Source organism: Aspergillus undulatus, assembly GCF_047715775.1.
Source record: "Aspergillus undulatus strain CBS 261.88 unplaced genomic scaffold BDV17scaffold_9, whole genome shotgun sequence".
In the NCBI taxonomy this organism is placed as follows: Eukaryota; Fungi; Ascomycota; class Eurotiomycetes; order Eurotiales; family Aspergillaceae; genus Aspergillus; species Aspergillus undulatus.
The window spans coordinates 593,964-621,307 of NW_027396613.1; the positions used below are offsets into that span (position 1 = coordinate 593,964).

Here is a 27,344-nt window from a genome sequence, read left to right on the forward strand (position 1 = left end):
TCTTTCTTTTTTTCCTGCTCTGGTCCTCGTCCTCGTCCTCGTTTACGATGTCTTTTTAAAATGTCAGTATAAAAAGATCAAATTCCACGAGAGTCGCTCACTTTCAGGTGAAGGTTAAGATAACAGTGATGTGGTCAAGCTCACCCCCGATGCGGCGGGACATCGATAAGCACCTGCCGCAGTTATCGATAAGAGCCGCCCACCAATAGCGGCGAAGTGGGACATCATCACCTGAGTTAGCTCAGGTAATCTCGAACGCCCGTTGCTTCAGCCCCAATCCAAGCGACACTGCCTCGCTAGTCGTCCGACAATAATATTCGCAACTTGAATACTGTCCTCTTCGAGCAGTTGCCATAGCGCACAGAAAAGGTCATTCATCCATGGTGTCCCCGCACAGTGCAATTGCTGACCCTGCTCCAACCTAGGCCTTCCGCCGACACGCGACATCATACCCAGCAGCTTCCCGAACCTGCCAATGCGGACTGCTCTGACACAAAGTCAAAGTGAAGGATTCATGTCTGATGGTTGTTGGCCGTCAGCTAGGTAGCCGGGGAAATTTCGCGGCGCAATGAACAGGGCCATATCCCACCGCTCGCCGCATTCTTCCTCGCCTACCCAGCGCTCACCCGTCGAGCTAGCGCCAGTCATCGATGAGTTGAATACCATCTGCAGCGACTATGCTGTTGACACCAACCTCACGGCTACGGCTACCGAGTGTCTGCTTCGGCTCCGTCATACGCTCATAGACAACCCACACCCGCAGGAGGCGAAGGAGTCGTTCAGGCAATTAAGCGGTTTCCAGACGCTTCTGGGCCTGATTAGAAAGCTCTCCGAGATATATACCCCAAATATACAAATAAAGGAGGAGAGGAGAAGCTTGTTGGCCATATACAAAGATTGCTTGACTGTTCTCGCCGAATGTCTGAGGGATCATCTAGGGAATAGGAGGCATTTTGGCAACCGAATCCCTGGCGGAGGGCAAACGGCCCTAGAAGAGGCTTTCGCTATCCTAATACTGAAGCTAGACTCTGCGCAGGGCGATGTCGAATATTTCTGCGGCAGCATTTTTGCGGCGACCTTATGCCAAGAGACCGTAATAGATGTTTTCACTGCGCTCACGACCAAGTTTCACCAAACCGACGAGTCAGAAATCTCACCCCGTGCCGTGAAGAAGGAAGCCGAACGTTATTTAGGAGCGTCAGAAACTATTGAAGCGTCAGAACTTTTGGGCCCGTTCCTCCGTGTATGGCTAAAACAGTCTTTTCTGCTAAAGCCCGACCTCGCGGTCCAGAGGCTAGCCATACCAGCATGTCTATGCCTACTCGCCTCCCAGTCTCAGCGAAATGTCATGACTTTGCATGACACAGGGGTGCTAAGTCTTACCCTCCCGCTCCTGTTCAGTGAGAATCTCCTGAAAGCGGAGAAGTTACTTTACCAGGAACTTGCTCAAGAGCTTTGCTCCCAAGGGACCAGAAACGTGGATGATGCCCTCTACCTCTATAAGAAGGCCCACAAATGTCCAAAGACGCTGCGATTCCTCGTCAATGCCCTCAAGCGCTCCAAAGAGCCTCCACTAATCCAGTTTGACTTGTCGTTGCATGGGTTTTGTTCCCTAGAGTTCTCATCTTTAGGACGTTCATTTCCACCTGTTACATCCAACGGATATACACTAGCGGTCTGGGCTCGCTTTGACCAGTTTGATTCAACTACGCATACGACAATTTTCGGGGCGTTTGATTCCAGCCAGACATGCTTTCTTCTGGCGTATCTGGAGAAAGATACCCGAAATTTCATCCTGCAAACATCGATCAGGGGTCCACGTCCAAGCGTGCGTTTCAAGTCCTTTGCGTTTGAGCCTAAAAAGTGGTATCATATATGCGTGGTCCACAAGAAGCCGAGACCGCCCTCGTCCCATCCCCGTGCGGCACTCTTCATAGATGGGGAATTCGTTGAGCAGCTAAGGATAGAGTATCCGAGCTTGCCTCTGGCGGGTGCACCGCATCGCTCGCCTCGAGTTCAAGCCTTCCTTGGCACTCCTCGGGACTTGGCAATGAAAATTGGAAGGGGAGTATCGTCCAGCCGGTGGTCTCTAGCAAATGCTCTCCTCTTTGGAGAAGCGTACAGCGACGACATGATTGCAATCTTCTACAACTTGGGCCCTCGATACTACGGGAATTTTCAAGACTGTCTCGGGTCATTCCAGACCTACAGAGCATCGGCAACGCTAAACCTCCGCAACGAGCACCTACATCCTGGTAAAGAAGAGCACTCGGACATTGTTACTGCCATTCGACGAAAAGCGAGCACCCTGGTGCGCGAAGGTGCTATCCTCATCAATGTCTCGCCATGGTCTATTCTAGACGAAAATGACAGCAATACAACGGATGAATCTCAGCTCATCAAGTCTCTTTCGAAACAGGCTGGAAAACGTCTTACTCAACTGATTAAAGCCGGAGGCAACGCAATAGCTGTCAACGGTGCGATCCCGTCAATCAATGACGCTCTGACGCAATCTCATGGCGTTGGTGTATTGACTGGTGACCCTGTAATTACCTCACCACACTCGCTCGACGATCTGAGCTGGCGAATTGGCGGTTGCGCCTCGGTGCATCTAAGCCTGATCCATGCGGCCTCCTCCGCTGAGACTACCCTACTTGCGGTTGAAGCATTATACGAGGCTGTCCAGGACAGTTGGCGAAACAGTGAAGCTATGGAAAAAGAGAATGGTTATGGGATCCTCGCTACTCTGCTACGTGAGAAACTCGGTTGGGGTTGGGGAGGGCTAACCACTTCAACGAGGTCGGCGACCGTTTGCGCCAACAACGAGCAACGGTCTTCTCTGTCTCTTGAGCTTCTACGGTTGACCTTGAAATTTGTTGGATACGACTTTGAACAGCCAAACCGCTCCATCATTACAAACCCCCTCGCTTACAGAGTGCTATTGGTGGACCTGGAAATATGGAGACATGGTGAACCTCCTCTCATTGAACTTTACTACTCGCAGTTTCGCGTGTTTGCAGGTGAGAGCCAGTACCGTCGCTTTAACTCCAAGCGCCTGGCCCGGATGCGTAAGTTCCAAAATTTACCGTAGCGTACCCAGCTCACAGATTATAGGCGTTAACAAGAAGTTGCTCGAGGCTCTCAAGGGAGGAAGCTTCACACCGGAAGTACTGCGGCACTTCACTTCCGCCTTCAGCGCCCTGATGGAGAGTTGTCTATCAGCTGATTTGCTTCGGTCTTTGGCTCTTTTCATCACGTACTCATTGCACAAGCCCAAACAACCTAACGGGTTGCAGAAAAAGAAAAGCATGCGGTTCAGGACCAATTCCGGACGACCGGCTACACCGTCTGATCAGGGCACAAGCATGCCGGCAGTTAAAGTTGCCATTGAAATGCTTCGAATGTTTAGTACCATTCTTTGCGACACTCACGACCTTGGGCCTATCAAGAAATTTGGTAAAGCCGTTACACATAAGGTACGTGGCTGTGAACGCTTGCCTGTACGGTGCTAATACTACTATAGTGGCTTCTGTATCTCATGTGTGAGGATGAGCCAGAAATAGTCGTTCTGGCGACCAGAATACTGGCTCGTGTTCTGGTGACTAGCGGTAGTGCCTATAACAAGAGGTTTGGAGAGAAAAGCCATGGATATGTTCTGATGCGAGGCCGCATGAGGCGATGGTGGAATATTCCGGCCCTATGGCCCCTTTGCTTTTCCATCCTCTTTGGCATCGATCTCCGCACAACGATGGCTGATAAGCCATTTGACCATACTTCGCTCTCTGAAGTGCTTGCCGCTAGCGAAGTGGAAGTCTGTTTTCCTGAGATATTCCCCGTTATCACGGAGATGATGCGAAGCGCCTTGAGAAAGACTGTTATGGCGAATGGCGACTCGCATGACCTCGACGTCAATATAACTGCTACTCTTCTCATGGTTCACCCTCTGCCAGTCGGTACGAGCTCTGAAGAATCATCGCTTCTGGGAACAGTCATCGAGTTCCTAGCTGGCTTGCATTTGAACTCCGAAGGATTTCATGATTATACAATGCAGTCTGAATACATACAACATGTGCTTTATGTTTTGTTCCCAGTTGTCGTTGGGTCGGACTCTGTGAGTGCTGATATCGAACTGTCTTATCGAGTCAGCGGTCTCGACCTGGAGGACCAGAACTCCAATAGTGCTTCTCGTTCGCACAGCACGAGCGAGCTGCAAACAACGACCGTTGAGAACTCCGGTACGCGCGATGGTGCTACTGGAGTGCTGCCCCGTTCATCCTCCTTTATTCTTGTGTCGTCAGATCGGGGAAAGAACTCGCGCTCCCCTCTGAAAATAAACCACGCATTCGCCTCAGGGGGCATTGACATTGGAGGCGCTCCCGAACACCCTTTTATCTCGCGCATTTTATGCCTGATTTTGTCTATTCTTTCGGAGCAACTGCTGGAACGAAAAGACTTCTCCGGGTTGGGCCTCTTCTCAAAGACGCCCCCTGGCTTTTTCGAACACCAAGCCTATTTCAATTCCTGGGTGTTGAGAAGGCTCCTTCAAATGTTGAAAGACGTCGTATTCTCAAAAACCGAACTGTTGGCGGAACCGCGGGTTATCACAAACCTAGGCCGATTCACAACACATTTGGCAGAAGCAGCGCTCGAAGGTTGGTTTGTGGACGGAGCCATCACGACTCTCGAATTTGCGGGAACAATTCTGGAGTATCTTCAGCGGCCAGATGTTTCGTCTTTGAAGAGCATCAGGCTGTGTAGCCAGATCATCGCTTCAGTCCGCTCCAATGTGTTTCGAGTTGTGCTAGTGCAACTTTCCGAAGCTGAGAGATCAGATGCATTGTCTGTTCTCAACCGCCTTTCCTATTGGCAAGTGGTGCTTTTACAGGCTGGGGAATCTCAATCAGAGTATCTGCAGTTGCTGTGTTATCTCCTTTACACTAAATTGCTAGACAAGGAGAAGGATGTGCGTGTGGCTGCCGCGGGACTTTTCAGGGTGATCATGGTTCAGAAGCCAGCCGAACTCTTCATGATATTGAATCATGCAGCTGCCCCTCTCCAGGAGCGTCTTTCTGGAGGCTTCGAAGTGCTCGCTGGCATGGATGATACTGCCTTCTTGCAATGGATAGATGACCAGAAAGGCGACCTGAATGCTTTGTTCCTGGGCCATGTCTCCAAAAGCTGGGAGGAATTCATACAAGAGCAAAATGCCAACGTCGAGAGCTCCTCACGCACTAGGATTTCAAAGCGCCACGAGAAATTGAAGCAATGGAGCCAGTTGGAGAAAGTCAGAGACGAAGTAACTCGCAGACACGAAGCGACGTTCCCTCACTGGATCTCTAACATTTCTAATTCCGAGCTCTTGCGGTACCAGAGAGCTTTGCAAGATCAACATGATAGCCACGTTTTCATGTGGAATGAATTCTCTCGTTTGATCTTGGACCTGCGGCGGTGCGGAGGTATCCTAGCTGAAGAAAAGGAGAGGAAATGGCGACTTGATCAGACTGAAGGACGCAGTCGAATGCGGCTTCGTATCGTTCCTGACGACTCCGGAGAGAGGCAAGACTATCAGCCGAAACGTAAAGCTTCTGAACCCCCTGCACACCCTGCTCCGAGAGTAGACGCAGCGCCACCCTCATCTCAGCCCGAGACCATTGCTTTGAATCCCGCACCCCTAGAGAATGAGCGATCGGACGAGAACCCTCGCAGCATTGAGCCGGACCAGGGCAGTGTCATGGAAGAAAGTTTTGAGATGATCGATGATCCAAAGGCGGACCTCGAGGACTATGAAGACAAGAACCGAAAAGTCATGAGAAGTCTGCACCGCGGTGACCAAGTCGAGAATCTCTGCAATGTGTCCCGGGTCGTTGGGTTAGAGGCCTTTGAAGGACTGCTGATACAGGGAAAAGATCACATCTACATCCTCGACAACTTCTTCCAACGATGTGATGGTGAGATTGTCAATGTTTCGCAGGCACCCAGCGATGAGCGCGATCCGTATGTCCAGATGATCGCCGGTAGAGAAGCGAGTGAACGTAAACCCCAAGAATACGAGACCAGGAGCTGGAAGTGGACAGACCTGGTCAGCGTGTCCAAGAGACGATTCCTCTTCCGTGATGTTGCGCTTGAGATATTCTTCACTGATGGAAGAAGCTATCTGTTGACGCTCATCTCGTCCAAAGCCCGAGATGTCTTGTGTGGTCAACTTGCTGGAAAGGCTCCGCAGGTGACAGGAAGTGTTGGACACTCACGTCCAGAGGATACTTGGAGATTCGAGACCCTTCGGAGTTCTGAAGATGCGCCGCAGTCTCTCGGGTCGAAGTTTGCCAGCGTATTCGGCGCCTCGCCGGTATACCCAGCAACTCGCAAATGGGTAAAAGGAGAGATTTCGAACTTCCACTATCTGATGTTGATTAACACACTTGCCGGGAGAACGTTTAACGATCTGACACAGTATCCGGTGTTCCCTTGGGTCATCGCCGACTATACAAGCCAGGAGCTGGATCTGAAGAACCCAAAGAGTTTTCGTGACCTATCCAAGCCAATGGGTTGCCAGACGCCAGAGCGCGAGGCCGACTTCAGAGAAAGATACCAAGCCTTTGCAGAAATGGGCGACGGGGATGCCCCGCCATTCCACTTTGGCACTCATTATTCCTCAGCGATGATCGTGAGCTCCTACCTGATTCGGCTCCAGCCTTTTGTGAAGTCATATCTTCTACTACAGGGAGGGACGTTTGACCATGCTGATCGTCTTTTCTACTCGATTGGAAAAGCCTGGGAATCTGCCTCGCGAGGAAACATGTCGGATGTGAGGGAGTTGATCCCTGAATTCTTCTACCTACCAGAGTTCCTAGTCAACTCGAACAAGTACGACTTTGGCTTCCTCCAGAACATGGCCACTGCAATTGACTCGGTGGAGTTACCCCCATGGGCCAAGGGCGACCCGAAGATCTTCATTGCAAAGAATCGAGAGGCACTGGAAAGCCCATATGTGACGCGGAACCTACACCATTGGATTGATCTGGTATTCGGGTGCAAGCAAAAAGGCGAGGCTGCAGTTGAAGCGGTCAATGTCTTCCATCATCTCTCCTACCAAGGTGCGAAGGATGTCGACGCCATTGACGACCCTGTGGAGCGGCTCGCTACTATAGGTATTATACACAATTTTGGACAAACGCCGTATCAGATTTTCAACCGTCCTCATCCGCAGAGTGAAGCGCATCGGCACAAGGATCAACGGCTAGATTCTCTTGCTGAATCACTTACTCAACTTCCTCTTGCACTTCTTGAAACTGGAGAGCGGGTCTCGTCATTATGCATGAGACATGATCGGTTATTATGCACCGCTGCCCTAAGACTCAATATACCACCCTCCTATGGCAAGTACTTGGAGTGGGGTTTCTTCGACGGCAGCGTCAGGTTCTATTCGGCAGACCACCGAAAGGTAAAGTCTCGTCTCCCCGTCAATCAGAAAGCTTCCATTAACGATGAGTAGATTCTTGGACATTTCGAGCACCTCCATGTGGGCCAGCTGGCTGCTGCAGTATTTGCCGATTCCCGAACACTAGTGACTTCGGGCACCGACTGCACAATCTCAATATGGACTTTCACGGCAACCGCAAAATCCGTTGACCTACAACCTGCAGGAACTCTGTTCGGTCATCGCACACCAGTCACTGTGCTTGCGGTTTCCCGGTCATTCAGCACTCTTCTATCTGCGTCAGTGGATGGCCAACTCATGCTCTGGGATCTGAACCGCCAGTGCTTTGTCCGTGAAATTCCAGCAAAAGGGCCTATCGATGTAAGCTCCAACTCCCTTTGACCTACAGCCAAGCGGCTAACCCAGGACCAGTGTGCCCGAATCAACGACGTGACCGGGGAAATCGCCGTTTGTCGAGGAAACCGCGTCACCCTATACACTCTCAACGGAGCTACGCTGTTGGAACAAGCCGTTTGTGACTCAACCCAAGACAAGACACTGTCCTGCGTCTTCTACGAAGGAGTCGGCGACGAATGGCAGGAGCGGGACTTGCTCTTCACGGGTCATCGAAAGGGAGTCGTCAATGTAAGTATTGGCTCACAATGGGGCGTCGATGATTTCCACCGTACTCATACGTCCTAGATCTGGAGCAAAACCATCCGAAATGGCCGGTTTGAGCTCGAGTTGATTCGTCAGCTTCATCACGTTGATAATAACCGTGACAACGGGGCGAACATAACCACGGGGATTAGCTGTATCTTGGCACTTCCCCAGGTTGTGTATACTGGGGATGAGATGGGACGAGTGGTAAGTGTTATATATATAGTTCAGTGCTTGAGAGGTTGTACCGTGATATTGACTGATATTTTAGTACGAGTGGAGCTGTGTTCAACGTCGATGAAGATGTTCCTGATAGATTCCGCGCGCATCCACGGATCATACGTACTTGCTTGATATTTTGTTCTTTGGTTTTTTGAGCGTTCCCAATTGTCGTTTTGTTACGTTCAATAGATATGGCGGCTATTCCTCCCAGAAGGGGAAGTACTATCTGAAACTATGAATATGCCCCACGGAGCACAGCGCTCCTATACGGAGTTTAACCGGGAGCCCAGTTATTGTTGGATATCCGGTTATACGACATACCCCGGGTCATTCGGCGACTCAGAACTCAGCCTCGATGCGAGGTGATAGACAGGATGGAGGTGGAGATGAGGCTAACCAGACGATGCACGCGGTAGCCTGTCACGGAGTACGGATTCCGGTGAAGGAAAAGGCCCTGGATCGCCCGGCTGCATGTTTGGGAGTGGGAGAGAACGGAGTGGAGTGGATCGGCCATGCGTTGTCGGAGCACACTGAGCCGAGTAGGGAAGATGGAAACAGAGGGGTGGACTTGGAGGGGTAGCTCCGGGGAGATGCATGGCAACGGTAGTATAGAGGGTGCACTACGGTATATGGAATTGAAAGGCCATACCCGACAATTGAGGACGAGCTCACCGAGAGCACCAAGTAGACAATGACAATAATAATAATATCTGACCAAGTAGACTACAGAATGTTATGCTGTCCAGTCAGCAGTACCAAATTTCTTAGTCATGGCTTTACCCCTCCGGAGCGGCGATAGCGTCATACGCCCAGTGCAGCCCCACCAGTCAACTGGGACTGAGGTCAACGTGAACCACGAAAACATCACTCTCTCCGCCACGTCTCCGCCACGTCTCTGCAATTTAGGTTCATTTAAGAGTCTGTCTTGCCATCTTACCTTTTCTCTCACTCCTTTCTCTATCCATCTGTTGAATTGAATCGATCTTCATTCATCACACCCCCACCTCACATACACAATGTCTTCTCTCGAACAGCTCAAGCAGTCCGGCACCGTAATCCACCCCCTCATTCGAGTATTCAACGCTTTTGCTGTGCAATGCTAACCACCAACCCGTCGATAGGTTGTCGTTTGCGACTCCGGTGACTTCGCTACCATTGACAAGTACAAGCCTCAGGATGCCACCACCAACCCCTCTCTCATCCTTGCTGCTTCCAAGAAGCCCGAGTACGCCAGCCTGATCGACGCTGCCGTCGCGAAGGCCAAGAAGCAGGGCGGTTCTCTCGACGCCCAGGTCGACAACACCCTCGACTTCCTCCTCGTCGAGTTCGGCAAGAAGATCCTCGAGATCATCCCCGGAAAGGTGTCTACTGAGGTTGACGCTCGTTTCTCCTTTGACACCAAGGCTTCCGTTGACAAGGCTCTGCACATCGTCAAGGTGCGCAAACCCCCAATAATTTCGTACTTGGAACATCTACTAACTCGATATAGCTCTACGAAGAGGCTGGTATCTCCAAGGACCGCGTCCTCATCAAGATCGCCTCCACCTGGGAGGGTATCCAGGCCGCTTACATCCTGCAGTCCAAGCACGGTATCAACTGCAACCTGACCCTTATGTTCTCTCTTGTCCAGGCCATCGCTGCCGCCGAGGCCGGTGCCTTCCTCATCTCCCCCTTCGTCGGCCGTATCCTCGACTGGTACAAGGCCGCTCACAAGCGCGACTACTCCAAGGAGGAGGACCCCGGTGTCAAGTCCGTCCAGAGCATCTTCAACTACTACAAGAAGTTCGGCTACAAGACCATCGTCATGGGTGCCTCTTTCCGTAACGTCGGCGAGATCACTGAGCTCGCTGGTTGCGACTACCTGACCATCTCCGTACGTGTACCCCCTTTTCTTGAATCTGGTATAGTGACTTAACGAAAACAGCCCGGTCTTCTCGAGGAGCTGTACAACTCCAAGGACGCCGTCCCCAAGAAGCTCGACGCCTCTTCCGCCAGCAGCCTCGACATCCCCAAGCAGAGCTACCTCAACGACGAGGCCCTGTTCCGCTTCGACTTCAACGAGGAGGCCATGGCCGTCGAGAAGCTCCGCGAGGGTATCTCCAAGTTCGCTGCTGACGCCGTCACCCTCAAGGACATCCTCAAGACCAAGGTCCAGGCTTAGATTGTTTGACATTCATGATGTAGGAGAACGGCACTGGCTGCCTTGTGATGTGACGAGACTCATTTCGTTTGTGTAAAATTGGCGACTCGCAAAAATTTGCTCTAGAAGATATGATATGAATTACGGAATACCACGTCTTATATATTATCAAATTTCTAAAGCTGAGTTGGAGCAATCATGTATTTCTTGTTGCGAATGATTCGGAGATTGAGCACGGGAATTGCGTGCGTGCCGGGCGCTTCGTCCGAGACTCCATACTGTAGCTTCCCCCCCGGCACCATCCCGCACCATTATCTTTACTCAATGCGAACCTCAGTTGACAAGATAAAATCTCAAATAAGGCTTTACATGACGAAGAAGGTTATTAAGCATTTCGGTTAAAATCATTGACTACTCAGTCCCCAGAGTAGGTGTCTGAAGGCTTGTTACACTGGCTGTGACCCGATTCAGATGGGGTGCTATGGTGGGGGGACTCGGTATCGGGAGCTCCATCTTAGACTGTTGGAATTCCCGCTGTAGAAACATTCAGGGCTATACAGAGTATTTCTGTTGTCTCAGTGAATTAATAGAGACCATGTTGAAGATGTCGATTGTTAGTCAAGTATGCCGGAGTAATTATTGTTATCTCTGGCTAGAATCGATTGCTTAGGAATCCAGCTCCCCCTCCTTCTGGTCAGAGAAAACGTCATTCCGAGGCGGCCGCCAGGTGGGGTGCTCACGAAAACCACCAGCTCACAGCTGAGTGGCAGGAATTGCTTGCAAACTGTCGAAGCCCGTCGAATAATCCACCGAGCTACACTGCTCATCAAGAGTCTACCCCTCCTTAGGTACTCCGACTTAGACTTCCCTTCGCTCCCCCCATTTCACTCCAGTTGCCTTCCCTTCCACTTCCACTTCCACTTCCATCTCTCAGCTCCATCTGAACCCATCCAACAAAACATCTTTTCAGTTCTACTTCTCATCTCAGAAATCAGTCAAAATGGTCAAGGCCGGTAAGTAGAGTCGTACCCTCTCTCTCTGCATCCATTGTTATTGGCCTTTATCCTGGCCGGGTCCACGATCGACCGTGGCCGGAGGACCTTGTGTGAGCAGATTTGAGCACCTTTCGAGCTATGCCCTGCGCCGACAGCCTATCATCGTCTCTATCTCCCCTGCGAGGCGTTGATATAAGCTCAAGGATGATGAAAAGCGCATGCTAGCTTGCTCTCTAGCTGCTGTTACTGTCACGGCTCGGTCTCGGTCGCTGGGTCTGAGCTAGGAACACCCTAGGTCCTCATATCGACCCCAGATCTGGGTGCCGTGCCGCAGGTGGCGATCGATCACGATTGGATTGCCCAGCTGCAGCTCCAGGTCTCATTCCATTGGCTGTATAACATCGTTAAAGAGAGAGCTATACTGACCGTCTTGCTCTAGTTGCTGTCCTCCGTGGTGACTCCAAGATCACCGGCACCGTCACTTTCGAGCAGGCCGACGAGAACTCCCTGACCACCGTCTCATGGAACGTCACCGGCCACGACGCCAACGCTGAGCGTGGCTTCCACATCCACCAGTTCGGCGACAACACCAACGGCTGTACCTCTGCTGGCCCCCACTTCAACCCCTTCGGCAAGACCCATGGTGCCCCCGAGGACGAAGTCCGCCACGTCGGTGACCTTGGTAACTTCAAGACCGATGCTGAGGGCAACGCCGTTGGCTCGAAGCAGGACAAGCTTATCAAGCTGATCGGTGCCGAGAGCGTTTTGGGCGTATGTTCTCCCTATGGTGTTCCCGACGGTAGAGCGGTGCAAGATTGAGATGGCTAATGCATTGTATATAGCGTACCCTTGTCGTCCACGCTGGTACTGATGACCTTGGCCGTGGTGGCAACGAGGAGTCCAAGAAGACTGGTAACGCTGGTCTCCGTCCCGCTTGCGGTGAGTATTTTCTGAGTAGATTGCTTGGGGAGGATGCTAATGAATGTTATAGGTGTCATCGGCATTGCTGCGTAAATACTCTCTTAAGATTGATGATATGATGATTCTCACTGGATAATGTGGAGGACGAAAGCCAGGTAGCCCAAAACTGTTCTGCTCTTGCCTTAGTTGAAAAAAAGAAGGCGCTGCAAGTTAGCCACATTCAAATTGAACGGCAGTATCATGAATATTCTAATTTAAACGTATGAGATGTAATAAAGCTGTATTATTGGTGAGTGGCTACTGTGCAGGCGGTCACTGGCTCATGGCCAGACTCGCCGTCTCCCCACAAAGCCGGAGCTCGGACTTGGACTTTGTGGCAGTTGGAACGAACCACGTTTCCGCTTTCCTTTGTTTGTGCTCCCCCATCTTCACCACAATTCACAATTCACAACTTGCGATCAATAAACCACCTTTTCTTACCGCCTGCTGAACCCCTTTTCTTTCTTTTCATATTCCTGTTCCTTTCTATTTCTTCTCTCCTTTTTCCCCAGCACACTAGTGGCCAATTGTGCTTGTTGTTCACTCCAACATGCCTCTAGAAGCTCGTGTGAAGTCAGTATTGTCTGGCGACACAGTTGTCTTGTCGCATGTTACAAACCCTGGACAAGAGCGCACTCTGAGTTTGGCATATGTCTCTGCGCCACGGCTGCGGAGAGAGGGAGATGAGGTAGGCCGTTTCTATTCCCCGGACTCGAGATCGCTCCGTGGAAGACATTCGTCTTTCAATGGTGCAGCACTCAACCTCATATTTTGCTTTTGTCTATCTCTTCCTCCCCTCTGAAAATTCGATGACTATTTTGGGATTGAAGCTGACTCCGCCTCTTCTAGCCCTACGCCTTCCAATCCCGTGAATTCCTCCGCGAACTCCTCGTCGGCAAAGTGATCCAATTCCAGACACTATACACCGTCCCCACCTCGCAGCGCGAATATGGAAGGATCAAGCTCCCAAGCTTCGAAGTGACACTGCCCGAGATTGTTGTCCAGGAAGGATGGAGCCGCGTCCGCGAAGAAGCCGGCAAGCGAAGCGACGACTCAGAAGAGACCGTTGCTATGCTCGAACGACTCCGCGCACTAGAAGACCACGCCAGGACCGAAGGAAAGGGTGTCTGGGCCGCTGGAAATGGTCAGATCGAAACCAAGTATGAGCTTGCGGATGGTAAAGCCCTGGTGGAGGAGTGGAAGAATAAGCATCTTGAGGCTATTGTTGAGCGGGTCCTGACGGGAGACCGTCTTGTTCTGCGCCTGCTTGTCGACCCCGAGGAACACCTGCAGGTGGTTGTTGTTCTTGGTGGTGCCAGAGCACCTGCGACTAAGCGGCAGACTGCTGATGGGCAGGAGGTGCCTGGCGAACCCTACGGCGAGGAAGCTCACCAGTTCGTCGAGTCCCGACTACTGCAGCGCAAGGTTCAAGTTTCTCTCTTGGGTGTCACCCCGCAAGGCCAGCTCATCGCTACTGTCCTTCATCCCAACGGAAACATCGCGAAGTTCCTTCTGGAGGCCGGTCTTGCCCGGTGCCACGACCATCACGCTGCTATCCTTGGCGCTGAGATGGCTGCCTTCCGCCGCGCAGAGAAGGCCGCCAAGGATGGTCGCAAGGGTGTCTTCACCGGTTTTGTTTCGTCCAAGGGTCCTGCTGGCGGGGCCGCTGAGGATTACATTGTTTCCCGTGTTTTCAATGCGGACACGCTCTTCCTCAGAAACAAGGCTGGCCAGGAGAAGAGGATTAGTTTGAGCAGCATCCGTCAGCCAAAGCCATCCGATCCTGCCCAGCAGCCATTTGCAGCCGACGCAAAGGAATTCCTTCGCAAGAAGATCATCGGCAAGCACGTCAAGGTTACTATCGACGGCAAGAAGCCTGCTACGGAAGGATTCGAAGCGAGGGACGTGGCTACGGTAGTTTTCGGAAACACCAACGTTGCTTTTGGTCTGGTGCAGGCCGGATACGCCTCCGTTATCCGTCACCGCCAGGACGACACCGACCGATCTCCCGACTACGACGATTTGATGATTGCCGAAGCTGAAGCTCAGAAGGAGGGCAAGGGTATGTGGTCGGGCAAGCCTCCCAAGGTCAAGCAGTACCAGGATTACTCCGAGAGTGCGCAGAAGGCCAAGATGGAAGTTGGAATTCTCCAGCGTCAGAAGCGTGTTCCCGCTGTTGTCGACTTTGTCAAGTCTGGGTCCCGGTTCACTGTCCTTGTTCCCCGCGAAAACGCCAAGTTGACTTTGGTTCTCTCTGGTATCCGTGCTCCTCGATCTGCACGTGGCCCTAACGAGACCGCCGAGCCATTTGGTAACGAGGCCCACGAGCTTGCGAACAGACGCTGCATGCAGCGCGATGTCGAGATTGATGTTGAGACTATCGACAAGGTTGGCGGTTTCATTGGTACCCTATACATCAACAAGGAGAACTTCACCAAGGTCCTGCTGGAGGAGGGTCTCGCTACTGTGCACGCCTACTCTGCAGAGCAATCTGGCCACGCGACGGAATACTTTGCCGCTGAACAGCGAGCCAAGGAAGCCCGTAAAGGTCTTTGGCACGACTGGGATCCCAGCAAGGAAGCCCAGGAAGAAGAGGAAGAGGCCACCAACGACAGCGCCGTAGAGACGGAAGCCGTCGCACCCCCCATCAAGTACCACGAGGTTGTCGTCACCCATGTCGACCCCACGAATGCCCGCCTGAAGATCCAAGAACTCGGAAAGTCAACAACCGGCGCTCTGGAAGAAATGATGAGCGCATTCCGATCATTCCATCTCAACAAGGCCAATGACACACCACTCCCTGGCCCGCCCAAGGCCGGTGACTTCGTCGCTGCCAAATTCACCGAAGACGGCGAGTGGTACCGCGCCAAGGTCCGCCGCAACGACCGCGAGAAGCAACAGGCCGAAGTCGTCTACATCGACCACGGCAACTCGGAGATCCTCCCCTGGTCTCGCCTGCGCCCCCTGAGCGAACAGTTCTCCGTCCGCCGACTCCGCGGCCAGGCCGTTGACGCTGTCCTGTCCTTCCTCCAGTTCCCTACCTCCCCCGACTACCTCGCCGATGCAGTTGGCTACATGGAAGACCAACTCATCGGCCGTGAATTCGCCGCTAACTTTGACCACGTCGCGCCCGAGGGAACGCTGCACGTTACCCTGTTGGACTTCTCCGAGTCGAAGAACATCCACGAGAGCTACAACGCGGAGATCGCGCGGGAGGGTCTGGCTATGGTTCCTCGCAAGCTGAAGGGTTGGGAGCGTGCTGCTGGTGACCGCCTGGCGAATCTGCGGGAGTTGGAGGAGGAAGCGAAGGCTGAGCGTCGTGGTATGTGGGAGTATGGTGACTTGACTGAGGATTAAGAAGTTCAATTAACCCTTTGGTCTGGATGATGGCCATCTTCCTGATTCTTGTACAAATATCTCTATGTCTAGCTTTCTTTGTGCATTGGGCACGTAAAATGGACTCATTTTGGGACTTTTCTTTCCCTATATACCCATGTTTACTGTAGACCTTGCATAACTGACCGGATGCTTAGCACTAACGTAATTCACGGGTCGTCCGACCGGGCTGTATGCCATACTAAATACTACTTCTTTAAGCCTTATTATCTCAACAACTACTAGTAAAATAGATATAAAACTAGAATAAGCTGATAAATAGGCCTCCAATGTATACTTAAGCTCTTTTTTGGATAATGTTAAACTTATTTTGAACTATAAACTTGGAATAACATAAAATACCAAAATTACAGCTGTATTTTATATTACCAGCGGATTTTCTTAGATTTAGAGAATAGCTTTTAAATTCTTGATTATATACTATATAACAAAAGTATATACTAAATCTTAAGTCTCTTGAGGTTATTGTTCAGATAATAAGGATTAAAAGGTGGCATTCAGTATGGCATACAGCCTGGTCGGACGACCCGTGAATTACGTTAGTTAATATGTTAGTTTGCAGCCAGCTGACTCATCAATCTATGCAGCGATGATTTAATGCAGAATCCTCATCGGACCTCGATCGATTCGCCGAGTTCCAGCCGATCCCTCACTGTCCCTCACTTTCGATTATCTCGATCTCTTCAATTGTTTTACCTCTGTCGCTCGTTCGAACCTCACTCTGCACCTCACTCTGCAATCTCCCCTCTATATATCACTCCTCCCCGACATCCCGCCAAATCGACCACCAAACAGGCAATCCGATCGCCGATCCCGGAACGCCAGGAACCTGCCCGACAAGTGCAAGAGTCCAGTCCAGCTGCTTACTCTCACGCCCCCAACCAACCACAGCCCAACACAACTTTTTTTCCCTATCCCTTCCTCCACACCGTCCTCTGAGCCTTATACCCCGGCCTAGCAAAAAACACACCGAAATGCCACTGTGGAGAACAAAATCCAACCACAGCCAAGCGGAGAGCGAGAAGTCCACCACTAATGCGAACGCAGATCCGAAGAACGACCCCGTGGCGTCGGCGAGCGCGGCCGCGAGCGACGCCTGGCTTGCGGGACATTTGCACCATTTGACGGAGGAGCAGGAGGGGAAGTTAGTTGAGTTTAAGAAGCTTTGTGAGAAGGAGGGGTATTATAAGCCTGGGAAGGAGGGGGCGGGGGAGAAGCCGAGCCATGATGATGCGACGATGTTGTATGTTTGGCCTTTGATTTTTTGTGACTTGACTGGTTTTGGTGGTACTAATGGGTTGTGTTTCAGGCGGTTTCTTCGCGCGCGCAGATTCGATGTGAATGGGGCCTGGGGACAATTCAAGGATACGGAGGACTGGCGGAAGGAGAACGCTATCGAGTCTCTGTATGCGAATATTGATGTGGATTCTTACGAGGCGGCTAGGAGGATGGTGAGTCACGCTTCTACCGTTCCATATACCCTGGTTCAGGGCGACTCTAACCTTAACCCTACGGATATAGTACCCGCAATGGACCGGCCGACGAGACCGCCGCGGTATCCCCGTCTACGTATTCGAGATCAAGCACCTGAACAGCAAAAACATGGCCACCTACAACGCTACGATGACGGACCCCGAGGCGACGTCCGAAACGCACAAGTCCTCAACTGTCCCTCAGCGCCTGCTGCGCCTGTTCGCTCTCTACGAGAACCTCCTCAACTTCGTCATGCCGCTTTGCTCGAGATTGCCCCGTCCGCATACAGAGACGCCCATCGTGGCGTCGACAAATATCGTCGATGTGAGCGGTGTAGGACTGAAGCAGTTCTGGAACCTGAAGGGGCACATGCAGGATGCTAGTGTCCTGGCTACGGCGCATTACCCTGAGACTTTGGATCGGATCTTCGTACGTCACCACTTCATCGATATAACCCATAACTCTATACTAATTGCACCTTTTTAGATCATCGGAGCCCCCGGCTTCTTCCCAACCGTCTGGGGTTGGATCAAGCGATGGTTCGACCCAGGCACAACATCCAAGATCTTCATCCTCTCTGCCTCCGAAGTCCTCCCGACGCTCTCCTCCTTCATGGACGTTTCTAGCATCCCCAAGCAATACGGCGGCGAGCTCGACTGGCAGTGGGGCGACATGCCGTACCTTGACGAGCCAGCTCGCGAGCTCATCGGATCCCTTGAGACCGCGCCGGCGGAGGACCAGACCAAGCCGGGCTTCATCAAGGGACCGGTTCTCTTCAAGGGCGATAAGATTGAGGTTTTAGGCAAGGAAGGTGGCAAGGCTCGTGAGACGGTTGTTCCTGTGCCGGAGTCGAAGATTGAGACGAATCACTCTGCGACGGCGAATGTGGAACAAACGGAGGGAAAGAATGAGGCGGAAGTACAACCTGCCGCGGAAGAGCAGCAGCAGCAGGTCTCTGAAAAGGAAATTGAGAATGGCACCGCTACGGAAACCGAGGGCCAGACCCAGCCTACCCAGACCGTGTCTGCTTGAGCGGCGACAACAGCCATGCATATCTGATTAATTACACACTACATCATACAACATCGGCATTTTACCCCCTTTCAACTACCATAATCGTGGTATGATATTGGTCCTGTCCTGTCCTGTTTTTGTCATAGCCTGCATATATAGATACATACATACCCTGACAGTACTGTACTGGCCTTTCCCGTTTTGTTCTGTGTCATCTTGAACTGTCTATCCTATCCTAATCTATCTGTGTGGGTCTGGGGTTATTTTATAGAATACGATCTTCTTCTCGCATGGTGTTTCTCTCACCTTGTTGTCTTGCCTTGTAGAAGAAATGGACTTATATATCTACCCGGAGCCTTAGACATGAATCTTCCATACGCAAGTTCTAGCGTTATTTACCTTTGGTGCTTAAGATATGGCTGTCGACATTGAAACTTCAACGCTGAACTCAAGCTGTTCTGCATTGAGCTACTCAGGACGCAGTAAATGTATATTCTGTGACATGACATGTCCATAAATCCCGGGTCAACACCACTTCCACATTCCCCATGGGCACGAAAACCAGCAGAAGGGCTCAGTCAGTTAAATACTAGTAGGAGGAACCTTCAACAAAAAGATGAGTACCTATCGTAACTGTTCAGTTCCAGGTATTGATGGGCGATCTGAGGACAGAGTAGTAATCGGAATGAGCTACTATTACGATTCGGACTGTGGGTGACTGGGGCAGAACGGGGTAGGACAGGAAGGAGCGACCCGTATAGCGCGGGCGTAAATATTCGGGAAATTGGAAGGTATAGTCACGACCAGTGACGAATTATATGAGTGCGGAGTATTATAATAGAGAATACCTCGCTGGGCTGGGTTAATACTTTTAGTTAGGGGAGTGGAGTGGACTATAAAATAATAGCAAGGTGCCCTACCTATCTTGGCTCGGATATCTCATCATATATACGACACAACAAACTATGAACAAGAAGAAAAAGGAGTGCAAAGCAAAGACCAAAAGTCCACCAGTAGCAGCAGCATACAAACAAGCAAAGCCTCTAAATCAAACCCTATCTCCCTATTTCCTCCCTCTCAACACCCTCCTCGGAAACTCCCTCCTCACCTCCAACCCCCTTGCCCGTTTAAGCACCCCCTCCTCCTGATAAACCCTAAGACTGTTAATATCCCAATAAGCATCCGCAAAGACCCTCGGATTATTCGCCACATAATCCGAACAACTCCCACCCAGCGCAGCGCAACTCCCACTCCCCCAAACATTCCCCGCCCAGTCCCCGCAAAACGTAATATCGAAGATGATCTGCATATCCGTGAAATGGGAATCGATGTCACACCCCGCCCCCGCAAACCGCGCTGTGGGCGTTCCCCAGCTGGATGGGTCTGGTGTTCCAGCACTTATGTCGGAGGGGATGGACGAGCGGGGGAAGAACCACACGCTTATATGGTCACTTGTCCATTCAGTCGCGTAGACGCCTCCCGAGGCGGCGTTGAACCCGGCACCGAAGGAGGATGTATCAGGGGACGAGATCCCGCAGCCGGCGTTGTTGTCTTGGCCTGGTGCTTGGACGTAGCAGTTTGAAGTGAGCAATGTCCCTGAGAACCCGGTGTTGTCGATGCTGCAGCCGTCTGAGGTGTGCAGCGTCATGTGGTTATTGGTTTCCTCGTTGACATTTTCAATGATGTCGATTTCGCCACCGTTGGGCCAGTCGGGGCCTAGGATCCAGCTATTATGTTGTAACTATTAGTATATGTGTTTTGCTTGGTAGAAGGAGGGATGGGGTAGTCAACGTACAAAGCCGGCCAGGCCCCACACCCCGTCGGCATATGTCCCAAATCAATAATAAATAAACCATGGTGGTACGTCTGGGTACTAGACAAACGCACACTCTGGCGTCCGGCAGGAGCGACATTCGTGTGGTCGACGCCCATGTATACCGACGAGCCCGAGGAGATCAGGCCCCCGCCCTCGGCAGTGGCTCGGTCAACGTAGTCGACATGGCCGTTCGTCGGGTCGGCGTCTGTGAAGAAAGAGAATTTGTCGAAAAAGACGTCGGGCGTGTAGTCGTCTTGAAGGACGTAGGCGGCGCTGGCGAGCTCAGCTGCTAGGCCCACGAGTGGGATGAAGGTAGATGTAATGCGCATCGTCACGAACAATGAAGGAATGGGCTGGATTGGATAAGTATCTATGAAGAAAAGAAAGGAATGTGAGACTGCTCAGCAGTATCAGTATAAGGGAAGGAAGAAGAAGGAATGGCAGCGCAGCGCAAGACTCTCGCTCTTGCTCTCGCTCTTATCTTCTTGTCTGGTTAACACAAGGACAAACAGAACAGAACAAGCCATGGCCAAAGGGCGCTTGTTGAATCAATATATACTCCAACCCCATCAGCATCAGCATCAATCAGCATCCACCATCACCCGCACACCACCGCTAGAGAAAAAGAAAGACTCGAGAGAAAACGGCATAGAGGTATCATCGGCTGTCCTCAGCATCCACCGGACGCGGTCTTGGGACCCAACCCCTAGCTAGAGTTAGGCTTAGGCTTAGTTGGATGGACCCCATACAAACGAAACGCTCACGCAGTCACGCACGCTAGGGCATGCCGAGTGCATATGCAACCGCGTTTGCATCTGCAGCTGTATTTTCTTCTGCGAACGAGCCGCTGCCAGAGCGACTCGAGATACAAGAAGTGTAGCGGATTGGACGAATAGCAAATCAGAGCATGGATGCAGGTTACAGACCAAGGGACCGAAACGGCGACCTGTACCTGCGGGCAGGGTTCTGATCTGGGCCGCATGCAGAATATTAGCGGGTCGCGAGAAGTATGAAAGGTAGTGGACACCCCTGGACACTTGTCGAGCGCGATGTGACAGCAGGATGCATCAATATTCAGGAACGACATGATGATCACCGGTGGCTTCCAATGAGGGTTTGGGATGGGGGCGGATGAATGATGGCGGGCGGCAGGATCGAGTACACTGCTGTCGAGTAGTCGAGGCTAAGCACGAGCACTGGGCAGTCTGGAATCAATTCTCCGAGTCCGTACGGGTACGGAGCCGAGCACGTTTCAGTCAAGGAGCTTTCTCACGGTTATCACGTATCATTTTAGTGCATCTTCCTTAGTCTTTTGTCAGATTCTTCGATCCTGCGAGGCTTCTTTCCAGGGTCGCGAGTTGCAGATCGAGTGTCAACCGCGTGCAGGGTTACGTCGCGTTCGCCGTGAACACCCTGCCCACCCCATTCCTTAGCTTAGCAGGAGTTAGCGATATCTTTGGAGGTTTCGAGTAGTTGGGCCAAGTAAGTGTGAAAACATGTGATGAGCCCACCTGCCGACATGCCAATGTGACGCGGAGAAGCAGGACCCTTTGCGAGTGATTGGCGGAGTTGGGAGATGAAGGAGGAGAGTCAAGCTTTCGAGATGACGAGCTGATTGGGGCCTGCTGATCGCTGCGGCATCGTGACTGTGCATTGTGGTTGTTTCGCCGGCGCTAGTGTTTCAATTCTATTCCACAGAGAAGCCTATTTATTCTGTGAGGAAAAAGAGGGTCTGAAGTTTCATCGAGTCAAACGCTTTCTGGGGGCGGAAGGCTTGAGAGTTAGGGCTCGGAAATGAGACTCTCTAGACTCTGCACTATAAATGTAGATCGCGATGATACTAGAAGGAGCATTAGAGAGGACAGAGTCTCGGCCAGACCGAACGGACAACGCCTATATAGACTATAATTACTAGTAATGTAACATAAAATCCCAATGGGCTCAAAATCAACGCAGATCGCTAGTAGAAGCAAAAGCAGCTGATGCTCATTCGCTATGTACAGGACAAACAGGACACACCAGCATCTCCCACTCCCCGTGATGCTGCCGTTGCCGCGCCGGTCGCGACTGCCCAATATCCAGCAGACACTGGCGGTGGTAGAGGTGCCGACACGAGAAGACAACCACTGGCCCGGGCGTCACGCCGGCTTCTTCGTAGTGGAGTTTCATCGTCGAGTCGCTCGTGGCCACGGCGTGGTCCATGTGCCCGTCGGCGTCGAGGTGGTGCAACGGCTGACTGCTGTGATCGGTGGGGGAGACTGCTGCGGCTTTACCCTTCCCCCGTGCAGACGCAGGGTCAACTCGTGCTTCTAACTGTAGGGCGAGGCGGTGCTGTTTCAGCATGTTTTGGCGGGTCTCCCACGCTTGCCAGTGCTGGGGGCCGATTCCTGTGCCCCAGATGCGCTGCCGGCAGATTTCGCACACTTGGCCACGGGGCCGCCATCCCTTCTGCCGTAGGCGCGTCACCTCGTCGACATGGACAAATAGATCGCGGTCTAGCATTCCATTTGCCAGAGATAAGAGTGACTTTTCATAGGTGTAAGCGGAGAAGACGGATGCGAGAACTGCTCGCAGCTCCAGAAGCGACGGAGACCAGCGCGCTGCCCGAGTCAGGAAGGCACGGAGGATACGGAGGAATGCAACATCGTTGCGTTCGCCTGCCGCCGGACCTGACCCACTAGTGCGAACTGTACTCGAGAGGAGAATTGTAAAGACTTGTTGCACGAGTGTCCGGAACGATGAGACAAGCGGAATCGCGTTGGCCCCCAACGGAGATGTCGATTCGGTCGTCTCCGTAACTCCCGCCTGGATCTGTGCAAACACACTACTTGCGATGCGGACAACACCCTCAAGCAAGTCAAGCCAGAGCTCCTCGTCAAACGAAAGCGGTTGGTCCAAAGCATTTTTACCCCCACCGTTCCGTTGGATGTCACGCGGATTCTTGGCCGTCTTGCTTTGGCCTTGACAGAGCCACGTTCCAACCTTTGCGTACTTGTTGAGAGACTCCAGAAGATCACCAATTGCTTCGGCCGTAGTGGCTGAGTCGGGTGCCTCCTGCACACTCTGCAGTATCCCCACCAGCCCTGACTCGAGCGTCTTGAGGTGCGCAACGAGCCGGTCCATCGCGGCGCGCACTTGTCCTTGTCTAGCCAGGAGGATAACAGCAGCATCGATCACTCCGCTTTCCTCCATTGATGGGAGCAACTCTTCAAGCCGAATATCACCTTCTCGAAGAGTATCCACAAAGTTGGCGACCTGGGTAGGATCATGTCGGCAAAGAAGCTGCACATAGCGCTCCACCATCCAATTCTCGATCCGTCGAGTCTGGCGCGTATCTAACGCGGACTGTACTTGGTTCTCAACAATGACACTCAGATACTGGTACTGGCTATAGCTATCATCTTGCAGCGCCTTGATGAAAGTTCCATGGGCCTCCGGCGCATAATCACGCATCGTTTGTGCCACCGCGCGAACGTCTATTGCTGCAATATCTAGGGCTTGGCTTTCAATCACACTAAGCACAGCTTGTTTTTGCTTCTTGCCCAGGTTAGCGCCAGGCCGGAGACAGTCCTGAAGACAGGTAAAGATTTTACTCCGATCGCTTGGGTCTTCGAGGTACGTGAGAATGAGCTCAGGAAACTGCTTCTCCGAGCGATAAGTCGACTTGAGAATCCTGAAGAACCGCGCCTCTCGGAAGAGGGGGATCATTTGCTGAATATCCGGCGGGTGATAAATGGACAGTAGGTACTCAGCGCTCAGCTCACAGTCTTCTGCCATCTCCTCGCTCGGGTACCGGCACAGCCGCTCGAGGACTTGATGGAGGGTACTGCCAGAAAGAAGGATGTATTGCGGGTATTTGGGGAGGTTTCGAGCGATGAACATGTCCAGGTAGATCGTGTCAGAGGTTTCGAAAGAGGTCGACGTCATTGTTTGAAGCAGGATACTAATGAGGTACTGTCGATTGACAGACACCCCCTGTTGAGGGGCCTCGTCTGGACCCTGCTCATTTAAAAAAGTATCCTCGAACGCTTCATTCAGCATACTCATGAAGCTAGACGTGTCAAACTTCAACAACACCTCGAGAACAGAAGAAGAACCGTATGTTCCCGAGAAAATATGGTTGTACAAGGCTGTCTTTGCTCGTGAGGCTTCGACCTCACCCATGTCGTTGCCTGTCGGGTATGAGCGGGAGGTGAGGATGAAGGAAAGGTAGGGGAATATTTTCGTGGCATTCGTGTACTGCTTGAGGTCGCTGATTGTATCGCCATTGCCGTTAGTCACGGGTTGTTGGAATGGAATCAAACCCATCAGCTCCTGTAACGGGCCGACATAGTCACTCAGGCATCGATTCCAGACGTAAATGAACGCATCATAAAGATTATGTTGCTTGCATAGTATGGTTACTTGCTCAATATCCATTGTGCTGGTGTCAAGCAGGCAGATGATCTCTTCGAGCTGGCTGGCTGTATGGGTGACAACAAAATGGTTGATGAGAGCTTTGACCGCAGTCGGAGGTAAAGAAAGTACCGTGCCTTCCACGATAAAGGGCTCCAGCGCGTCGAGAAAGACCCCCTGAGATTGATTTTCCTCATACCAATTGAAGACCTCATCCCATAGGAAATCCTCGTCCCCCATGCAGACACACGCCGAAATCGAGACCTCGGCCAGCTCTTCCAGCTGTTGACGCTCGAGTCTGTCATTAAGCGCTTCAGTGTTCCGTCCAAAGGCATACTTCAGCGAAGCAGATATCATTTCCAAAAGCTTCTCCCGCACGATAGGCTGTCTCAAGGAATCCTCGTCGGGCAGACCGACTGTAAGTTTTTCCGAGTTTCCGCTGTAATAAGCCGTTGCTTGACGAATCGCTCCGATGAAATCACCAGCCTCCATGATTGCCAGCAACCGATCTGCCCAGTTTGATAGGCTACCGATTAGCATCTCGTTGTATCCAAGCATGAACAATCGTCCCTTGTAGGAGCGGAAGCTCATATAGAAAGCATCAGCGACAACTCCATGCATCGAAGTGTCATCTTCGTTCAACTGCTCAACCAGCGTGTGAAGTTGAGCCGAGAAAAGATCAACATGGTAGATATGCCGATGTAAAAGGTCAACGGCATTGGTAACCCGCATTGTGTGGTCTTCTACAATCAGCAACTGCTGCGTGATCGTGAGCACGGCCAGAACTGACCGACTCAACCATTGTACCGCCACAATGGCCTCATCAGCTCGCCATCTACACCGTGGCCGGAACTCTAAGCTGGGTGGGCGATCTCTTGATGATGGTTCATCGCCTTCCACCTCATTGACGTCCAATACTGTCAGTACATTCGACCAGCAGTAGACAAGCTTCGTCTTGGAGATTTGGGAATCTTTCCCCTTTAGTCTGATCGCCGGGAACCAGGCAAGAGCGCCCGTCATCGCGCCATGGGCGGCGACCTCTTTGGGGCGCGGTGATTTGTGCTGAGTCTGTGCTACTGGCGTCGTAGATACGATAACCAACAGATATGGGGTAAGCATGGCCACTAGGCCTAGAGAATCAGTTGACTGTTCGACGTTTCCCATGGGCAAAGGCGAAAAAGCGAGTACAGAGCTTGGCTTCCGTGGTTTATCAATCTCTAGAGCTGGTTGCGGATAACGACCGAGCACCCGCGTCGTCTTTACCGTACGGCCTAACGATCCAGTACCACGAGTCGCTAGATGGGAGAAAGCCATGCCGCGTTTGTCCGCGGACACAAGCGCAGTGCGTCTCGTTCCTAGAAATCCGAGATGGATGACTGGTGACCCGGAGATGTGGCCATCTGATGTCCGCGTCTCGACCGAAGTTGCGGGTATGGGCTGAATGTGAAGAAAAGGCCGCGCAGGCCTCGAGATTTCCCAAGTGAATATATCCCCCGAAACATGGCCAGCAGCAACTGTTGAATGATCCGCAGAAAGCGCCAGCGACTGGATGGCTCCGCATTCGACAGCTGAAAACACAGAACAAAGTTAGCTCAGTTTCCACCATGCCAGTGGATAAAATGCCATACCCGTAGTTCCCTGCCCAATGACACCCCTCAGATTCTGCTGATAATCAAACACCAGCACAATACCCCTCGACGTGCCAATCACGATAGAGGTAGAGACCACCATACACGTAGGAGAGCCAAAATTCCGCTTGCCGACTTCTGAAAACGCCTGCCCAGTTATCTTCCTCAACTTCGTCCAGCGCATAACCTCCCATGGGTCCTGGTGCCCTTCAGGGTCGGAATCAATCGTACCGGGAGATAACCGACTGGTAAGTGACGACTTTCGCGAATGAATCTGCGTGAGGAAAGGCGAAGACGGTCGAAGACTACCGGATGAGGAAGACAACCTAGATTGGAATCGGAGGTCAAACGGGCGATAGGACGGATTCGGACTGGGCCGAGGCGAGGAACCACGAAGCGCCAGCGCACTGCCACTCGGGGACGATTGAAGCGACCCACGCAAAGACGGCGTATCATCCGGATTGGAAACAATATCGTCGAAGCTCTCAGACGAGCCCATCTCTTTCATACGGAGCGGTAGCGACGGCGACTGTGATGGCGACGGTGAAGACAACCCATCATTCAAGCCATCCCCAACTCCAACCTCACCGTTCCCCGTAGCGACTCTCCCTTCAGCATGATTCTGACCAGCCAAATCTGGTATGTCCTCCCGTACCTGCGCAATTGACCCATCCTGCAGTTCCTCCGGAAAAACAGCAGCCTCGTCTTCAATTGCAGTGCCATTGCTCGCCGCCGTAGGAAGCGCGGCCTGTTCGTCTTCATCCTGGTCCGGGTCTTGTCCCAAGTCGAGGTCTTCCTCTCGGGCCCAGTCATCGCGGCCCTCGATCGTGGTGCTCATCAGCGATGTATCCGAATGCTCATTTCTTCATATGCGCGCGGAGCAAGGGAGGCGTTTGAGTTGGATGCGCGAAGTGGAGGGAGGACGTTATCGGAGCTCGAAGACGGAGGTAGGTTGCGGGCGTGGCCGTTGAAAGTTCGGGACAGGATGAGAGCAGGCCGTAAAGGAAAATGGAAGATGGTGCCTGATAATGAAACAGCAATTTCAAATAATATGAAAAAGAACCCCGCGCCCGAGAAAGATGGCAGCCAGCGTTGAACCGCGAGCCTGGGGATCGACGAGGTGAGAGCGGAGGAAGATGGAGGCTGTGCGGCGCCCGTGCTTGGTTGCCTGCTTTCCGTGGTTTGCTCAGGCGGAATCGAGGCCCACTACATGCTGGTGGCACACAGG

At 52.1% G+C, this 27,344-nt stretch overlaps 8 protein-coding genes across 8 annotated transcripts; 5 read left to right on the top strand and 3 right to left on the bottom strand.

The window, feature by feature from the left end:
- Positions 1-160: 160 nt before the first annotated feature.
- BDV17DRAFT_256306 (Beige/BEACH domain protein) lies at positions 161-8,987 on the top strand. The gene is made up of 8 exons (XM_073757051.1): positions 161-369; positions 426-3,068; positions 3,115-3,476; positions 3,524-7,441; positions 7,493-7,798; positions 7,850-8,062; positions 8,120-8,284; positions 8,349-8,987. Exons 2-8 carry the CDS (start codon positions 569-571, stop codon positions 8,376-8,378), a joined length of 7,494 nt encoding a protein of 2,497 aa, XP_073618552.1. The 5' UTR covers positions 161-369; positions 426-568; the 3' UTR covers positions 8,379-8,987.
- Positions 8,988-9,185: 198 nt separating this feature from the next.
- Positions 9,186-10,920, top strand: BDV17DRAFT_256309 (sedoheptulose-7-phosphate:D-glyceraldehyde-3-phosphate transaldolase TAL1). The gene is made up of 4 exons (XM_073757052.1): positions 9,186-9,351; positions 9,421-9,735; positions 9,789-10,172; positions 10,224-10,920. The coding sequence occupies exons 1-4, from the start codon at positions 9,316-9,318 to the stop codon at positions 10,458-10,460; spliced, it is 972 nt and encodes a 323-aa protein (XP_073618553.1). The 5' UTR covers positions 9,186-9,315; the 3' UTR covers positions 10,461-10,920.
- An 88-nt stretch (positions 10,921-11,008) lies between these two features.
- On the top strand, positions 11,009-12,602 carry sod1 (superoxide dismutase SOD1). Its single transcript, XM_073757053.1, has 4 exons — positions 11,009-11,452; positions 11,874-12,205; positions 12,277-12,373; positions 12,426-12,602. Exons 1-4 carry the CDS (start codon positions 11,440-11,442, stop codon positions 12,446-12,448), a joined length of 465 nt encoding a protein of 154 aa, XP_073618554.1. The 5' UTR covers positions 11,009-11,439; the 3' UTR covers positions 12,449-12,602.
- A 159-nt stretch (positions 12,603-12,761) lies between these two features.
- On the top strand, positions 12,762-15,855 carry BDV17DRAFT_256317 (putative transcription factor (Snd1/p100)). Its single transcript, XM_073757054.1, has 2 exons — positions 12,762-13,082; positions 13,244-15,855. The coding sequence occupies exons 1-2, from the start codon at positions 12,945-12,947 to the stop codon at positions 15,749-15,751; spliced, it is 2,646 nt and encodes an 881-aa protein (XP_073618555.1). The 5' UTR covers positions 12,762-12,944; the 3' UTR covers positions 15,752-15,855.
- A 575-nt stretch (positions 15,856-16,430) lies between these two features.
- BDV17DRAFT_256319 (uncharacterized protein) lies at positions 16,431-16,995 on the bottom strand. The gene has a single exon (XM_073757055.1). The coding sequence runs from the start codon at positions 16,909-16,911 to the stop codon at positions 16,702-16,704; it is 210 nt and encodes a 69-aa protein (XP_073618556.1). The 5' UTR covers positions 16,912-16,995; the 3' UTR covers positions 16,431-16,701.
- On the top strand, positions 16,996-18,647 carry BDV17DRAFT_256320 (SEC14 family lipid-binding protein). The gene is made up of 4 exons (XM_073757056.1): positions 16,996-17,033; positions 17,100-17,241; positions 17,312-17,692; positions 17,750-18,647. Exons 1-4 carry the CDS (start codon positions 17,029-17,031, stop codon positions 18,293-18,295), a joined length of 1,074 nt encoding a protein of 357 aa, XP_073618557.1. The 5' UTR covers positions 16,996-17,028; the 3' UTR covers positions 18,296-18,647.
- Positions 18,648-19,340: 693 nt separating this feature from the next.
- On the bottom strand, positions 19,341-20,655 carry BDV17DRAFT_301834 (glycoside hydrolase family 16 protein; the record flags this gene model as incomplete). Its single annotated transcript, XM_073764323.1, has 2 exons — positions 20,073-20,655; positions 19,341-20,004 (listed from the first exon to the last, which is right to left on the bottom strand). Exons 1-2 carry the CDS (start codon positions 20,420-20,422, stop codon positions 19,341-19,343), a joined length of 1,014 nt encoding a protein of 337 aa, XP_073618558.1. The 5' UTR covers positions 20,423-20,655.
- A 1,211-nt stretch (positions 20,656-21,866) lies between these two features.
- BDV17DRAFT_241847 (CORVET complex membrane-binding subunit VPS8) lies at positions 21,867-27,241 on the bottom strand. Its single transcript, XM_073755979.1, has 2 exons — positions 26,117-27,241; positions 21,867-26,056 (listed from the first exon to the last, which is right to left on the bottom strand). The coding sequence occupies exons 1-2, from the start codon at positions 26,952-26,954 to the stop codon at positions 22,080-22,082; spliced, it is 4,815 nt and encodes a 1,604-aa protein (XP_073618559.1). The 5' UTR covers positions 26,955-27,241; the 3' UTR covers positions 21,867-22,079.
- Positions 27,242-27,344: the final 103 nt, after the last annotated feature.